At 38.5% G+C, this 18338-nt stretch overlaps 1 protein-coding gene across 1 annotated transcript in view; it reads right to left on the bottom strand.

The window, feature by feature from the left end:
* Positions 1–904: 904 nt before the first annotated feature.
* The window catches only part of LOC142374382 (rho-related GTP-binding protein RhoN-like), a 38814-nt gene continuing 21380 nt past the window's right edge, over positions 905–18338 (bottom strand). The window contains exons 3-5 of the mRNA XM_075458037.1: positions 13497–13606; positions 8240–8374; positions 905–1921 (exon numbers count right to left, since the gene is read on the bottom strand). Coding sequence (XP_075314152.1) covers positions 1667–1921; positions 8240–8374; positions 13497–13606 — 500 coding nt within the window. The 3' untranslated portion in view covers positions 905–1666. The remainder of the gene's footprint in view (positions 1922–8239; positions 8375–13496; positions 13607–18338) is intronic.

Here is an 18338-nt window from a genome sequence, read left to right as displayed (position 1 = left end):
ATATAAACCCTCATCACAGCTTATTATAAGTGTGAGTCTCATTACAGCACAGTTGAATTTTTCCCTTGAGCAGGATTGAACATTTTTCCTTAACCCCATGGCATTTTCCGAAGAGGTTAAGGGAAACGAGGCTCAGTACACTGTGGCACATGTTTTACTCACATCTGACAGTAACAACTCCTTTAGCAATTCATGCAAAAGCAATGCCTCTTTCACTCCGAAGGAACACATCTCTCTGCTTCTCGTCTGCTTCACCATTTATGAGATAACACGGCAGTTATAGAATCAGTCAATGCCTTGAAGATGCACATTAAGTTTTGATTCATCAGCATCTACATGTGAGCGCCGACATCATGATATCCACTTTCTCACTTATAAGAGAGGAAGTAGGGCAAGATGGAAAGTGCCACAAACCTTCATGCTGGAGACTGCTAGGTTGAGACTTGTCTTTCACAACAGACCTTGCCCTTTTATACTTGCCCTCCCACTCGCAATTCCTCATTTTTCTGCTGTGCACTCAAACGGCAAATGGTTTAGGTGATGAGTTCAAATACATAATCAAGTAAGCATGTTACAAAATAGATTAGAGAATTACAAAATTCAAAATGGCTTTTGATTATTTCATCATTCGTGGGTTGAGATAAGTTTTGTCACCTGAAAGCTGCCCGCTTTCAATGTCATTTATTTCTTTGACTAAATGCCACAAGAAGTTAAAGTTCTTATTTGATCAATTAGTTATGGCTTCTAAAGACCAAATTTCATCATTTACATGATTCCCAACAAATAGGTAATTCAACTTCAATATTTCTAATAGTTGTACAACAGCTCATTAAATGCATTCCGTTTGCTTGAAATTTGCATGAATATTGTCAAAGACATTAAAGATGTTCCAACGCATGGCAGACCAATCTTTTTTTTATTTCATTATCACATTAACAACATAATATTCATGTCCTTCACGCTTTCTGACACCTTCCTTCCCAGTGTGGATTATTAGAACAATATTAATAACACAACGCATCAGTATTATATATGGTGTGTGATTATTTAGTTTTCCCTATTAAATGCACTTGTGGTTTAGGAAAATTTGTTTTCTTTTGTCAGACCAGATTTTCTTTTAAGGGTTAGGGTTCACGCCCTGATATTTATAGATTTCTTAGAACACCTTTCGTGCATCGTGTTGTGCTTCATTTCTTTCTTTATTTAAATACTTGAAGACAGAATAGCATTTCAAACAGGAAACAATACGATAGAGGTGAAAAGCAGCACTCTCACTGCTGCTTCCTGCAAAAGGATCTTTCCAATTACTTTTTTTTCCTTTGAACACCAAAGTTGCTAGTTTCTGTCCTGTGTTTTCATTTGCAAACCGGCCTGTTTTTGTCCTCTTATTCAAGTAAAAGCTTTAAAGAAAAACAGCTTTAGCCACCACAGTGGCCTCCCCTGATCAGAACACGGCCACAAAGAAAAACAACAAGCAAAGCTTTGCTAAAAACGGACAAACAATCCCTCAAAGAGCTCCACGGGACAGTATTCATTCTTGTTTTCGCCACATTGTCCATTATGCAGTGCAATGATCTGACAAGAATTCACCAATAAATAAGGCTCATGTGCAGTAAGGTTCATGTCCATCAACACACACATGTCAGATCGCTGATAAGCTCTGGTACTACATGAGCACACAGCTTTTAGCTCGGTCCTTTCTAATGGCAGGCGGGTGCTCATGAATCTCAGTCCGGGGAGGTTGCTGCGAGATCCGCTTGAGGCCACGACGTGAGCCAGCACGTTTGAGCTGAGGCCGTTGAATGTTGGACACAGACGCCAGGGTGGTGACGTGGAATACATCACGGACGCTGTTCTCCGAGTACTTTGAGGTGCACTCTGCATAGGCCACAGCACCAATCTGCCTCGCCAAATTAGAGCCCTAAGAAAAACAGATGAAGAGAAACATTTGAACCTTCAATACTTTTTTAACCATTTGGGGACAGCACAATGAGCTTTTAGCAAGAAGTTGATATCCGTACGTTCATGTCTTGATACATTACTAAGACTAATGTGTAAAGTTCCCCCTCCTTCCATCTTTTGCCCCACTGAGAGCACTATTTGACTTTGATTTGGGCTTTGGACTTTGACAAGCTGCTACAACCGAGCATGTGCATAGTCAGTTTGCACATGATTGGCCTGTGTGAATGCCAATGTGGGCTGTACGGTGGTGTGGTGGTTAGCACCGTCGCCTCACAGCAAAGGTTCAAATCCCGAATTGGGATCTTTCTGTGTGGAGACTCACGCAGTTAACACTTTCCTTATGCTCTCACATCATGTATCCATTTTTCTTTTTTTTTTTATTACTACGACTATCAACAAACCTTGCAACTTTTAGGACAAACTTCCCAACTACTGTCTGACAAGAGCAAGGGTTCCCCCTGCTGCACCTCTTCCTCTGTGAAAGGCAGCAGCACGTGTGAGCGCTTCCACATGTGCTGTGTCGTCCTTACTGTTCGTTAGGAGGCATTGGACTGTGTAAAAAAAACTTTCAAGACATTCTAACTTCTAACTTTCTTCTCTGGGGGATCATCGTACGAGTAAGTGTAGTTAAAATGACTGCACAGATGTTGTGTTTAAATCATTTGGGTGGGGATTTTGTCAAATGAAGCTGCGGTTATAAAGTCAGAATTTTATAATAGCAACCTAACAGTATTAAAATGCCTTGACAGTGAGTGCGGGTTGTCACATCGTCTTAACGAGCCACTTTCCAATCACAATTTCAGACTTGGTTCACCCCCTGACAACAAAACAATTAATATGAGAGAGGCTTTGTTGAGAATTCTGCCATATCAGTATACAATAAATATGAGCACTGAGGGAAGGAGAGAAACAATCAGATGAGTACAGCAGCTGGCACAAAGCAGAATGAAAATTCAGTGGAGGGCTGCAGTTTAGTAAAGGAGAATAACTGTTAAAACTTAGTGATTCTTAGTGGATTTATCAGAGCTTCTCTCATCATGTGCAACTACTTGTACTAGTATTTTAGCAGTGCAACCTGGGCTATACAGCGTAAGAATAACTTCAACAGAGAGTGGAGCTAGTTTTAATTCAGGATTTTTTGACCAGATTTGCTGCTACAATAAAATGATCTTGCAAAGATTCTTTTCTTTCAACTCTAAACAAATGCGAGGGAATTCTGTACGTTTCAGTGTGAGTTTGTGTTGCAACTTCAACACACTTCATATATTATGTTTGGTGTAACCTTCTCATCATTCATTTATGGTCTTCATTCATGCCATTACAATTTTTTTCTTTGCCTATTGATGTGTGTACGTGCCAACAAACTGAGATTTGAAGTCAGGAAGTTAGCTAGGATGATTGAAATGATTTCACAGTCAGTCATTTTGTACAGTAATTTCATCCGTTACAATAAGATCATTGTTTTGTTTCAATTCAAACATGTGCCCATCAATATGTTTTAGTTGGTGTTTGGTTGTAAATAAAGCCTTATTTAAAAAGCTGCCAAGAGCTAGCACTCGCACTTATGAAAATTAATAGTCTCTCTGTGTGTGTGTGTGTGTGTGTGTGTGTGTGTGTGTGTGTGTGTGTGTGTGTGTGTGTGTGCATGAGAGAGTGAGTGAGAGGTCATATAGTGGAAATTATGCTTTATTTATGTCATATATATTTAAATGCCCTTTAAGCCCATTTAACTCATGTTGTAAATTCAGTGTAAAGACCTCATGTAAGAACATAACAACATAACATTTGGTATTTGGCGAGTTCTTGATTTGATTCTTATGAGCCACGATGAGTGAAAACAAGCATACAGGGTGGATGTTTTGAACAACACGCTGTAAAAATACATTTCTGTAAGAATTTGCTTGTGGATATCGGACCACTGTGCTTGGCCACACAGAAAAAAAACAATCTCACTTACAGTAATACAACCTTGATAGCTTGTAGGGAAAACAGAACATATCTTCCACACAGCCATGAAATATTTAAGGCCCATCCTTGCAACTGTAAAACTCAAGCATAAAAGCTCAATTTATTCCCAGTAGTGTTTAGCAGGATCTTAATTGTGGATTGTTGAAGTTGTACACAGTGCTTACCTTTCCTTCACCTTTTACTGACTGTGTTTATCCCGGTATAAGATGGGGAATTACTACAGTGATTTAGCCAGTACTTCTTTAGCTTTTATAAAAAGTACTCCAGCTCTGTCACCTTGAGTTTGCTACATTCATTCTGTCTTTTTTGATTGTGCAAGTCTTTAGAAATAGAGAATCTACACTGTGTGACAGGGTAGGTGTTCACCCATCAGTGTTAGAGACAAACTGCAAAACGTTGCAGTAGGACTGAGTTTGAAAAACATTAAAGGCCTGTTATTTTTGTATAAATGTAAAAGCTTAAACTTTTCTTGTATTTATTCTGAAGTACTTAAGCCCATTACAGCAATGCCACAATGTTTATGAGTGGCTCAATTCTGGTGAGTGCACTCCTCCTGAGGTTCACTTCAGCTGGGTAGAGATAAAAGGATCATCTATTTAAAAGGTACTTCAAGTAAGAATTGGAGGCGATTTAAATTTACTAACTGCTTTCTTTCATTGCCACTTCATGAGCATATTATGACGTAACTTGTTATACTAAGTTAAATAATCCAATTGAAAAGAATTCCACTGAAAACCCTTTTGAAGTAAACATTAATGCTTTCTCCCTATATGCCTTTCCTCAGTGCCTCAACAGTGTGCAACACTAGCGAATAGTAGCCTGAAGTCAGTTCATGGATTCCAAATGCATGAACTGAAGCACATTTTCGACATTGAGGGTGGCCGTGGCTCAGATGGTAGAGTGGTTGAGGGCAAGTGGTTAATTTACCACTGTATCCATGTTTCCAAAAATCCATGGGCAAGACAATGAAACTCATTTTGCCGCTGACATATTTATTGGTGTGTAATTGTAGTTGAAAAGTGCTGCATACTGTAGAGAGCATCTGTAATAAGAAGTGCTGTATAAATGTTTGTGTAAATGGGTGAGTGATAAACTGTTACATCCCCACCATTAAGGTCTAAGGGAGAGGTTGGGGTGCAACACTGTATATAGTGCTTTGTAGAACCTTTGACAAGGTTAAAAAAGTGCTTTATAAATGTAGACCATTTCTGCAACAGTCTGAACTTGCTCTCAATTCCATTCATCACATATATAAGTTGGACAGTGTCATTTTGGTGAATTCCATTAGCAAAATGGAAAGTTTAAAACTGAGAAGCTCCTGTGCTGCAGCACAATGTGTATTATCTGTACCTGCCTATGCTTTTAAAGGATTTTTTTTCTATCTTTTTTTTAAGTAGTCAGTGTCTTTCCTGCAGTCTAAGCAGTCTCAGTTTGGAGAAGCATAATCAAAGCCTGTCAAACAAGCCAAGCCAAAAGCTACTGATATAGGGGCCATGAGAGGAGGGAATTCTTCTGCATCTTAAACAACTCAAACAATCACAATCAATTCCAATTTTTTTCAAGTCATTGTCCTTATATAGTACATAGAGTCACATCAGTGGTACCTCACACAAAAGGTAATTTTAGCAGTGAGTGGGGAAAAACAGCAACTTCAAAGACGACCAGCAACAACAACATGTCATACACCGGAAATGATTAAATATTAAACGAAGGAAACAGACCAGCAGCTGTGTGATAAAATCAAACTCAGTGTCAGTCTGTGACAAAGATGAGGACTCAGTGAATGTGCAAGTCTGTGCATCGAGGCCAAAACAAAAGCTCAAGTCACATTACAGATACTCTGGATTTCTGCTGAGAAAAGTCGTATATTACATCCTTTAAATTCAGCTGCCAGACGTCAGTCTACGTCACTCCTTAGCTCTCTTTTCCACAACTTTTTGTTTTAGTTCTCCACTTTTTGTCAGTTTTTGTTGACTGCTGTCTGCTGTGGGAGTGTATCTGTTCGAAACGTGTCTGTATCTGCACTTCTTTAATTGTCATAAATTTACAGTCACGTTAGTTGTGTATATAACAGTATTTATCCCTGTGACAATGGCAGAAATCATGGCAACGTCAGTGGCTTCCACCAAAGTGCACACCCATGGGGTGCAGGCATAATTTACTGTGACACCTTGACTGACAAGAACATTGGTCAATACTGCAAGAGAGAGCTGCGCTCACTTCACATTCATCCATGTAACAACACAGTCCGCAGTCAGTTACAAAACGGTCTGCATTGTAACACTGTCATAACATGGATCGTGTTTTGCTGACTCAGCCCATGTATTTTCTAATGCAAAACTGATTTTGTGTAAAAATGCATAATACAGCTTTAATAAAAATAAAAAAAACTATGAAATTTTCAAAGTTTGAGTTTCTTTAGATGACAAAAAATTCACTTTTCTATTGACCTCCTTTGAAGCTTTAAGCTTAAATTGCCTGTCAGAAAACCTCCTGATGCTCCAAACAGTGAGCACTCTGACTGCTCTCTACTGAAGGTAAGACACTGACTGCTACTGATATATACTTCACACAACCCCACTTAAAGGATAAGACCGGTTTTTTGACATTGGGCCCTTGATTTCACATTATAACATGATGTTCTACTCACCCCTGCTTGTTGTTGAACATTTGGAGCTGTTCCGAAGATATTCGCGTGGGTGTTACTGACGTCCTTGTCGTGCTACTACCACAGACAGCCCACAGACCTGCTGCCTATTTATTAATTCGGCTAAAATTCAAAATTAGTAACCCGGATTTTTTTAAGTAAGCGACGCACCTCCACGTTATCAGTGCTAGTGTAGAGTAATTAATAAATTATAAACAGCATTGTTTGTGCCTGTATAAGCTTGCCCATAGGAAACCGTTTCATGGCCGAATATCTCAAGAGAGCAGCCAGACGCCTCGCGAATATCTTCGGAACAGCTCCAAATGTTCAACAACAAGCAGGGGTGAGTAGAACATCATGGTATAATGTGAAATCAAGGGCCCAATGTCAAAAAACCGGTCTTATCCTTTAAGAAAAAAAAACTAAATATCCCTTTAATCAACCTCAAACCTCTCTGTATAAACTTTTCTCAAAACAGGCAATTCATGTGCTCACAGAATTAGATTTGCATTCTGTAACTATTTCAGTTTTTTGTGTCCCATGCGCAGATGGAGGGCTTGCAATTCATACAGTACAGTCTAGGCAGCAATGACTGCTTAATAGAAATGGAGTCCGTTAATATTAACTAATGACGAACATTTTACTTGTGCATACTTTTTACAAGGCACAAGTAAAAAGTATGCCCAATTTGTTCTGGCAAGGCCCGTTTGGCTAAATGTGAACGAGACTGAGAAAAAGTAGTGTCGACACCAGCTGGGCACTCAATTCATTGATGCACATAGGGTTAGTCACACTGTGGTTTTTCACATTTCCACACTATTTGCTGTTTTGACAGTGCTCAAGAATCAAATATATGTTTAGAACAAAACATCAGTCTAACACTGGACAATACATCTCTCAGCATGATGTTGGTCAATCACATTCACCGTTCTCATGTCGACGACAATGGTCAAACATAATTCAGCATTAAATGCACCCAGAGCTTTTATCATTGTTTATTTGTCATTCTGGGAAGACTGAATTTTGCTGCCTTTGAGTGCATCATTTTAAGTGCCCTACATGTGTGCAGTTATGTTTTTAGAAATGCATTTAAATGCTGTGGTGTAATCAGTGGCTGCTTTGAATTTAGAGTCAATTAACTGATGGCTTAAAATTAATCTGAAATCCTGATGCACCAATTCAGTGTCATTACTGACTGGACAGCAAAGGTCATTATTTCTGCTCTTTATTAGAGATATGAGTAAATAATCATTTGTTGACAAAGGGCTGCCAAGAAGTTGGAATTCACATTTACATGGAAATGCGTTATTAAAATTAATGCATGCAACTGTTCATTGCTCCAAGACATGAACAAAACAGCCGTGCTATCGCACAACTGCTGTTTGTCTCCTTCTTTGTTCAATTCAAGCTCCTTTGTACTCCCAGTGTTTCCATATTTGTGAAAGTCATGATTCGAGTAAAATGTCATTCTCCAAATTCATTTTTAGAAGTTTTGTTTACATGCAAAAGGGAGGAAAGTAATATGTGTCGTCTGTTTGCAAGTTTGCAAGTAAATCAGTGCAAATTAGGACAAAGGACAATAGATTTAAAACCAAATGTCAGACATGGTCCAAAGAAAATATAATGTTAAATAGAATAGATGCTGTTCGGTGTTCTCCTCACCTGCTCGTGGGTGACAGGAATGAGTCTGTGCTTGGAAAGCTCTCTCATGACGCTGAGGTCCGTCCTCATGTCCAACTTGCAGCCGACCAGCACCACTTTGGCATTAGGACAGAACTCTTGCGTCTCCCCTTGCCACTGTGTGTCAGACAAACATGCATCAGTGCACAAGCCCCAATAAGTTAAATATGTTGTATTTTATCGCGTGGATTCCTACGTTCATATTCTGTATTATCTCATTTTAAACCATGAACATAAATATGCTTCTCTCAGGACACTTTTGTAAGATTTTGTAACCTTTCTGAGGGATTTTACTCATATTCAGCTGCAAGATTAGTGAAGTCAGTCACTGACCTATTCAAAGCTGACTGAGGCTTGCAGGCAATATGTTAACTTGAAACTACAAGATGGGTTTAAGATAAGGCTAATTCTGTCAGTTGAAGCACATTTTCATTAAAACAATAGCTGTAAACATGTTCGTAATTGGACAAACAAAACAAACCTCAGACAAACAACATATGACATATTACAGTTATTATAGTAGTTATTTATTCAACAAAAACTAAGATGAATGCACAAGCTGTGTGCGAAAAACAAAGTACACCCATTGGAATTAAGAAAGTAGGTACCAGCCAGGTGCTGCTAATCGAATATACTTGATTAAATTACCATTTAGTGTGGGCACCTCGATAAAAGCAAAAGTTTTGTAAGTTTGCTGGTCTGGAGCATTCAGGTGTGTCAGCACAATTTCAAAGAGGGAGGACATAAGCAATGATCTTAGAAAAGCAATAGTTGCTTCCCATCAACCTGAGAAGGGTTAAAAGTCCAGATAGTTTGTAGTCCATCATTCTACAGAGAGAAATACAATTTACAAGTGAAAAACAAGACATTTGCCAATCCTCCCAGTATTTGACGTCCCAGCAAGTTCACCACCAGGTCAGACCGTTGACATGCTCAGAAAAAGTACAAAAAACTCAAGAGTTACATCTCAGACACCATAGGCTTCTACTAGCATGTTAAATATCAAAGTTGATGACTGTACAAATACAAAAAGACTGAACAAGTATGGCTTGTTTGGAAGGGTTGCCAGACAGCCTCTTCTTTCTAAAAAGCTGTCCAGCTTAGGTTTGCAAACTTTCTTCTGAATGTCAAGACTTCTACAACAATGTCCTTTAGACAGACAAGACCAAAGTGAGATGTGTAAGACCTTGTAAGAACCAAGTGATTTTTATTATGTTGTGTTATGTAAAACCCTAAATTTGAAAGGGGCCATACTTGTTTTCCATGACTGTATGGGCTGAATGAGCCCCGAATGATCATTTGAATAATTTACTTTGGTGTTTGTTTCTAATTACCTACTTGATGAGTAACTGAACACCCTCTGAAAAGTGTCCAGTGGTTCAACTTCTCACCTTGTTATAGTGATGTAAAATCAACCAAACTTTATATGTAAGACATCTTTCGTACAGATTGGTGTTAGTTTAAGTGTGTAACACAATGACAATTAGACAGCAGCACTAAAAGCTCTAATTAAATGCTGGCTCAGGTTTGTCCAATGATTTTGTAATAACTTTATAATTTTATTTATTCGTGGCAATATTTTATTCAAACTAGGTATTATGAAATAGCACCGAACCTGTGTTGCCTTTTGGTTTGTTGTTTTGTGTCATGTAGTCCTGAGGAATGACACCCTGTGCTGACTATTTAGTAAAATCTTCATAATTGTTTTTGTTTTTTGTTAGAAGCTACAAATGTGTAAATATGACAAAGTCTGAAGTTGCTTGATGTTAATACACAATCCCATCATATCATGTTGTTGTGTTAAAGGGATTTTTTTTTAGATATTCTGTGTCAAAAGACAATTGTTTATGTTTCTGAATAAATATGGGTTTTATCAGTTAAAATTTCATACATTTTCCATCACATCGTAAAACAGTGTAAACCTAAAAGGATTTTACTCATTATTTGTTTATATTCATGGCCTTCAAACTTGTTCAGACATGTTCAATTCTGAGACTAAATTGCTCTCAGTGAAAGGCTGGACTTTCCAGTTTATATTAGACATTCTCATCTTTAGCCTGCAGCAACATCCCCACTAACACAATAACTGTCATTCTTTTTTTTTTTTTTTTAATGGAGCCTGCGATATTCTGTTTTGCAGCAAAATAAAACAAAATGGTGAGGTTCTTTAGTGACCTGAGTCCCCAACATATAACACATCTTACAACTTGTAAACTGGCCTCAAACCATAGACACACAATGGAAGCAAATCAATTACACTTTAGCTGTTTTGTTACAGCATGATCCTCATGGTCATAAATGCAGGATGAAGACAAAGACAGACAATACTCATTACAGTCCGGAGACATGTCTCAAGCTATTAAACTGTTTCTCTCTGTCTTTCTCTCTGAGACTCCTTTCATTATCTCCTCACACCATGGCAGAAGCAGCCCTTTGAGCACTGTTGCTCCATTTGTTCTGCCTTACAAAGACATCTTTTCTCCCGGTTGCATGTGTGTCGTTGTTGTTCACGGGCACCAGCGTGCTGTTTTGCAGAGTGAGCTGTTGCCGTTCAATAGGCTTCTCTGCATAACTGTGCGCAACTGGTGAACAGCAGCAGTTTAGATGACTCACAAAGGGCCCACGGGATGAGCGGCTTATTGTCTGCGTTACTGTTAAGAACTGGTGCATAAAGAAGCAGAAGAATACGAGTTCTTGGAGTAGAGAGTCTGATTTATCAAAGGTACAAAATGGAGTTTTGTTTTTTCAATTGCCTCAACTGACAATTCAGCCTAAAAATATGTGCATGACCCAGGTCAGAACACGTTCAAAATACACATGTAAAAAACAGTCAGTCAACGGTGAAGCTAAAGCTGAATCCAGTCAAGCCATTTTCACTAATAAGTCATGGACCATTTTAGCAACATCATGAATTGTGGTATCTCAGCTCCAGGGGCTTTACAGCAGTTTCAGGTCCGAAATTGGGCATAACAGCAGTCAATGTACTTGAAAACAAGTCAGAAGCACATGGTTTTAAGTTTAAAAAAATGCTGTAATGTTGCTTAAAGCTAACATGCACATTAGTCGTAGGAGGAAGGAACCCTCACACTGTGAGGTGACAGTGCTAAGCACCACACAGCCGGGCAGCCTGTAGATATTGGGGTTGCAACAAGTAATCAAATCTATCATTTGAACAGTCTGCATTTTATTTGATCGTTGATTCCTGGGTCTACATTATGCTGCACAGTTCACACAGCGCAAATTAGAGGGCAGTAAGCCAGCCTTTGTACAGCTCACATGATAGAAAGGAAGCCTTGAACGCTGAAGGAAACTCTGAAAAATGAGCACTGACACAGATGAGGCTAACATAATGTATTTAAATACTTTTCTAATGATGAAAATAGCTCTATCCCAGATGGTGGTATGACACTAAAAATGTTCATGGATTCTTAAGACGGATACAAACAAATCCATCCCTCTGACTTTCTAACCACTTGTCATTTGCTCGTGTGTCACCTAGTGTCAAAAACATTTCTTCTTCAATACATATAAATTCTTAAAATTATTTTTATTTGTGCTCTCTGACCTTTTCCTCTTTCTGACATTGTGTTGACACCACAGACTGTATATATGAGATGGACTTAATCCCATGTGACATAACACAATTTGTTGATGCTTCATTCGATGCTTTCCAATTTCTAAGGAAAAGCTGCTAAGACTGTATGATTATTAAACAAAACCTTACGTTGCATGTGTCAGTGACAGTGTAGTTAAACAGTCTCAAATAATTTTGTTCAGTTTCTGGCCTCTACAATGTGATCATGAGTGAGAAAGAGGGAGATACAGACGAAGAAGTATGACACAGCTGCAGCCGAACATGGGAGATCCAGATTGATGAAGAGATTGGGAATGGACCGGAAAAAAAAAACTAAAATACAAAAGGAATCGTAAGGAGCCAGGGGGTATTTTTGTCGCTGAGCAATGTTGAGAGCAAATAATCCCTCTAAAAGGAAAATTGGAGGGTGCAAACATTGATTGGGTGGAAGGCTGTCAGAAATAGTAGAACACAAAGTGTTTCTGCAAGGGTATAATTTGAAGATGAATGCCTGCAGATGGAATAAAAGTCCAAAGCAAAACACAGAGGAGGGACACAGGGACTCACTGAACACTAAAATTAGACACTTAGATGCTTACAAGATGATACATTTCCCTTGTTACCCCTCAAAATGTCACTTTGGCATCCTGCGCATGCATTGTCAAATCGGTATATTCAACACCATTACTGAGGTCATTTAATAAGGTCAAAGTTCAAGGTAGCTCTCAAATGAACCCCCTGTAGATGTGAGAATTTGCCGACCATGAAAGATTAGTGTTTTGTCTTGTATTGATGATGTCACTGATGAATGATGGCACAGGCTTCAGGAATGTCTGCTGACTGAAAGGCGGACATCTTTGATGTTCAATACTTCAAATATAACAATACTTAAAAATGTATCTGTCTTCCAGTCAGATTCAATTACCCAACAATGGGGAAATGTTTTGGCTACAGCTTTTTTATTTTAACATACATGGTGCTAGGTGCTTGTTTCACTCATTCTAAAACACAAAACAACAACATATGATATGTTAACAACTTTAACATATCATTTGGGGGGAGGTTAAAATAACCAAACAAGCCTCATCAAAACTTGCCATTTTGAGCATGCAGGTTGCCAATTTTGAGGTTTTTGTTTTGCAATGGACATTTTGAAAATGTTAGCGTGCAACTAGCAGATGGCAAGCAGAATTTTGTGTGAAATGTGTCGCCAAAAGCAGGCTTAAAACCAACTGCTTAAAATGGGTCTTCAATTTGCCATTTAATAATGATAAACTCGCAACTTTCAAAGCATGGTTTCAAAGGGCTTTTCTGAACCAAACTAAATGGTGCGCATGGTCAAAATAAAAATGAAAAACAAACTAAACAACATATATGGAATTCTATATGAAGAGGGAAACAAAACCAAGTACATAATAATGTGGCTCTAAATGCTGGAAGTGCCTAAAAGACCTTTTTGACAACTATAGATTTTGAAGACTATAGATGTCTTGCTGTGTCGTTGTTCTGGGAAAAGATCATTCTGTTAAAATCCATATTGAATGTGAGCCTGGTATTATGATGGACCCAAAGGCTGCTTCATTTGCTCTTTCCTGATGAAGAACATAGTGTACCTTGAAAAATGAAAAGATAATATCCTCAAACTTCTGTTGATGTGACACTGACCTTTTTCAGCACGCTGTCCAGAGTCTCCGGACGGCTGATGTCGAAGCAGATGAGCACTGCATCCGAGTCGGGATAAGCCAACGGCCGCACGTTGTCATAGTAGGCTGCACCTGTGGGTGACAAACACACACAGATTATGGACTGTGTGTAGTTTCATTATGTTACCAAAGACTCAACTTTTTAACTCAAACTGAATCACTGTGGAGCACATTCTGAGGTAACAGCTCTGATTGAATAGCCTAGAAATCTAGACGCCCCTAGCGGCCGCAAATGGAATTTGCTCCGGGGCTTTTTGCTGTACGGGTCTGGCTTGCTAGGCTACTGATTGAATGCAATTACCATGAATTCTGCACATGACTACCAGTGGGTGTGATTTATTGCTTTTGAAACAAACAGAGGGGCCTCGTCCACAACCCCTCGTCAGCATCTGACCGTCTTGAATAAGCCAAAAGACAGACATGTGACAGTGTTATAATGAATGGCTCACACAAAGCGTCACCTGGTATTTTGAAGTGGCGTGTTTTTTTTGTTTTTTTTGTTGGGCGCTCGGACTGAATTGAGTATTGTCACCAGGGCAAGGGGACACATTCCTACCCAGAGAGGACAACATTCCCTCTGCGTTTCCCACATTGTCTTCAACACTAAGTGCTTTTGTCACCAAACACAGAGCTGTGGTAAGTTAACAAAAATGTGTTCAACAGCAGATACCCAAATGAATACAACTCATACACACAACACAAATATCAGACATTATCCACAAGTTGTTTTCAAAATAGCCACATTCTTTTATTCATAAAATGTAGAAGCAGAGATTTGCATGTTCCCAATTTTGTGAACAATTGTGAACTCATTCATTTTGTGAATGTAAGGAGAGTAGGGATGAGTAGATCCCCCAGATTTGATTTTCAAATCCTGAGTGTTTAAATCAAATCCCTTGCCAACTCGTTGCTGAATATTCTTTTGGTTTTTGATACTTTCAGAGTTAAGCTGAAATATTCTCGGCATGTGATTTCACTAAAACTGTAACTCTGAATCCCATGCTGCTTCACTCAATAGAGCCCTATTTATCAGCACAATATAAAGTGCACCTCTGTGAAAACAGAGGTCTCTCAGTTTGTTTTTGTGTTCACATATCAATTGAGTGCATTAATAAAACAGAAAGATCACGATCTTAAGCACAGATGTGGTTATTTTACCTGAATGAACAGTGTGTCAAAAGTGTAAAAGGAATATTTGAATTTTTTTCTTGTTATTTCTGCTCTACACTCATAGAAACGGTTGCATTTTGATATTCATTTTTATTTAAAAAATCCTGCTTTTCAAACCCACTGGCTGGTTTTCTAACTTTGATAATGTTTTTACTTTATTTACCACTGACACAGTTGCTCTTTACAAACTTTGCAAGTGAGGTCAGTGTAAAAACACATCTCAAATTAAACTGTCAAAGTTAAAATATCAACGAGTGTCCCAGATATGTTCGGCACAATTTCTTTAATTTCTGGGTCAAATAGGAAATGAAATCACTGTGAAATAAAATGAGAGATTCAAGCCACACAATCTTAAATTTATCACATGAAATACTAGACTGGGTGGGCAGAAGAACCGGATTCTATAAAATAAGTCATCTGCAGGGCTGCTGAGTGGGCAATTTCCAAGTACTCCCGGGGCCAGACAAATAAACAATGCATACACACAAAAACCATGTGTTCTCATTTTCCTGATCGCAAACCGGTATTTATAAAGGAAGACTGTGTGGTGAGAATGTGAGCTCCTCACCCTTTCTTCAGACTAGTATTCATGAATTTGCATTCAGTTTTATACATCTGGCCCCAGGTCCATATACTGTAGGCTACAGCCATGCAGAGTAATGTCTTAAATACAGTTACTATCACAAAAAGTAGCACAGACTATTGCAAAATAAGCTACGGCTTTCTTTTAAGTTAAACGCCTCAGGTTATTGTAGACAACAGTCATGTGATCTAATTTATATCTGATTTATCAGATTTTTACTGTCTGTTATGTGGTTCAGAAAGTCTTAAGTGAGTGAATATTCATAATACCCAACTGGGACTTTATTACAGTAAGAATGAAATGCAGCAGTCATATTACAGGATAAACCAGTTCATTCATTCCTTTGCAGTAAACATAAACTCATTGTTGTAGTGATGGTATTGTTGGATATTACACGCTAATCTGGAGATTACCAGTGAAATGATTGAAACTGACAGGCTAAAATCAAAATACTGTAGGTATTTCAATAGAAACCTCATCCTCAAATTTTCAGAAAAGTGTAAATTAAGCTGTGTGTGCGACCAAAGAAGAGGAAAAGCAAAGCGGAGTCAAACAGAAACAATATAGTTCTTGCTAGATTAAATGTGAGACAAGAAGTAGGAACTTTTTCCTTGCTTGTTGTGATGGAAACACACTAGCTGGGTTTCCATTAACTAGCGAATCAAAGTTGAAAAGCCCCCAAAAAGTCTGGGAATATCTGAAATATTGTATCATAAATGGGAAGATGCCAGTCAGCCATGTGAATTTATTGGCTGGATCGGACCAGAAACATTTGGTAACTATAATCTTTGCAAGGTAATTCATAAAATAGTTTCCATTCCCTCTAATCTGCATTAAGTCTAAAGGTCTCTTGTACATGGGGAAAGTTCCTTCGTTTGAATTATTGTTTTAGACCCAATTTACAATATCTTTCAGCTGTAAATGAACTCACAAATACCAACATGGGTATAGACAATTGGTTCGGCTATAATAACTAAAAGCTTCTATTAACTGTTATGGCACGGTTCAATAGAGCACACACAATACTGCAGGTGAACAAACACACAGTTTGACTTCAGAACAAAATCCTGTCTGTGACCCGTACTGCTTGGACGTGAAAGACCTAGATATCAAAATTCTGTGTTTTTGTGTGTCAAATGTGTTGTATCCACCCACATAAAAGTGACTTTTAAATACAATTTGGCACCTGCTATGTTTACATCTATTTTCACCAAGAATCTGTCTTCTCTGCCTTTGTTGGATCACTGCTTTGTTTCCCAGCACAGGGGGAAATCATTTGCAGAGTGCCTGGGACTCTCTTATGAAAACATTTCTTTGTCGTGACTCCAGTAGTCAGAAACCCCACAGGGCACCTTTTGGTGGTTCAATTAGTACAGTTGCACGTGTCATAATAACAGTGAGGAAGCAAAGAAATATCTACTGTTTTCAACTCAAGCATTTTTTTAAGCAATTGTTGGAGTAAAAGGCATCAGGAAAAACTTTAGAGAGCATCTTATGTCATTCAAGTCATATGATATATTATTTTAGTCTTTGCTGTACATGTCTTTGTAACATTTCCTGAGGCAAGATAGAATAAAAATAGAGCATAACAGAATACTGAATAATTTCAAGATGAAACTCTGTTAGAAGCAGAAGTAATTAAAGTGGAAATGTATTACATGAAAATATCTATTTATAAAAGTGGTTACGTACTTGATAGATGATTTTCATTTGAGAAAATATGAATTTTCAGTGAGTGCAACCACATTTGAAGTTTGAAAATTACTTCCATGAAGGTTGCTTAGTTGAAATAATGTAATTTAGCCCTAACCTTTATCTTCTTTTCTAACCATGTCAAAGTAACTTTGATTTCTTATCCTTACCAATTCGTTTTAAAGCCTAAACAGAACCAGGGAGCGAAAAAACAGTTGCTGTATGTTGGTTGCAAACTGGCAACCCATGACTGAAAGTGCTGCATGTAATGTCATCATTCACCTCCTCTCCTTCCTCCTTTAGAGGAATTCATGGCATGGTTTGCGGGTTCTTGTTCTGTTTTTGGCATCAGGATGATTTCCATGTTTTCCATGGTGGGATTAGCCGAATTAACCTTGACTTTTCTGTATTTTGGTTTCTTTTTATTTAGTCTATTTCTTGGGTTGTTTCACTTAGTCTTGCCTTCTGCTCTCCCCACACACCTGTGCCCTTTGTTTGTCATTAACTCCCTACATTTCCTTTGTTCGGGGACAGCTCTTCCTCAATGTTCAGTGTGTGTCACATGCTTATGTCAGGTTTAGTCAGTTCCTGCCAACTTTGCTCTCAGTTCTTTATAAAACGTGTATTAGCATAATCTTGGATAATAGAAGTGCTTAGTTGACACATTACCAAATAAACAAATTCACGCTGACAGACACTTAGGCAGAGCAAGACTGCATGCCTCAAGGTTCCATGATGTCAGCCAATCCATGTTCAGCTGTCGAGCAGCAGCATCTAATGTGTATTGATCTGGGAGGTTTTGGGATGTGTAGTTTGATAACCCTCAAGGGAGGATTCCTGCTGTTGTAGCAGGATCAGTCCATCTGTCTCTGTCTAAAACCCTCTGATCAAACTCCTAACAGACACAGGAGTGCTGCGTGTATTCAGCCTTCTCAAAAGTCAATATCAGTGTCATTTACAGCATCTCATTAGGTGTTTCCAGCAATCATGTGAGTCAGATTTGGTCTACCATTTCCTTTTATAAACACCAAAACAGAGTAAGTGTGGGGAGTTTGAAAGTGGAATGGAGTTCAAACTTAAGGTTGTAAATAATATACAAGAACAATATACACCAGCACACTGGCTGGTGTGCAGTGTTTTCAGCACAATTACCCACAGAAGTCTGGGAAATAGCAATGTCGCTGCGACTCCACATGGGTTTGTTTTGCTTTTGATGTTTGACACTTACAAAAAGCTGTTTTTCTTCTGTCTCTTGTTTGTAACTGCAGAGCATTTACTGTCCGTATCCTGTTTAATTTTAAATCATCCACATGTGCACAACTTCAGACAAATATCTGTCATGGATTTAGTGACTGCAGA

The sequence above is a fragment of the Odontesthes bonariensis genome, chromosome 23 (genome assembly GCF_027942865.1).
Source record: "Odontesthes bonariensis isolate fOdoBon6 chromosome 23, fOdoBon6.hap1, whole genome shotgun sequence".
Lineage (NCBI taxonomy): Eukaryota > Metazoa > Chordata > Actinopteri > Atheriniformes > Atherinopsidae > Odontesthes > Odontesthes bonariensis.
The sequence above is the reverse complement of the archived record's forward strand: the minus strand, read 5'-3'. Positions and strand labels throughout refer to the sequence as shown.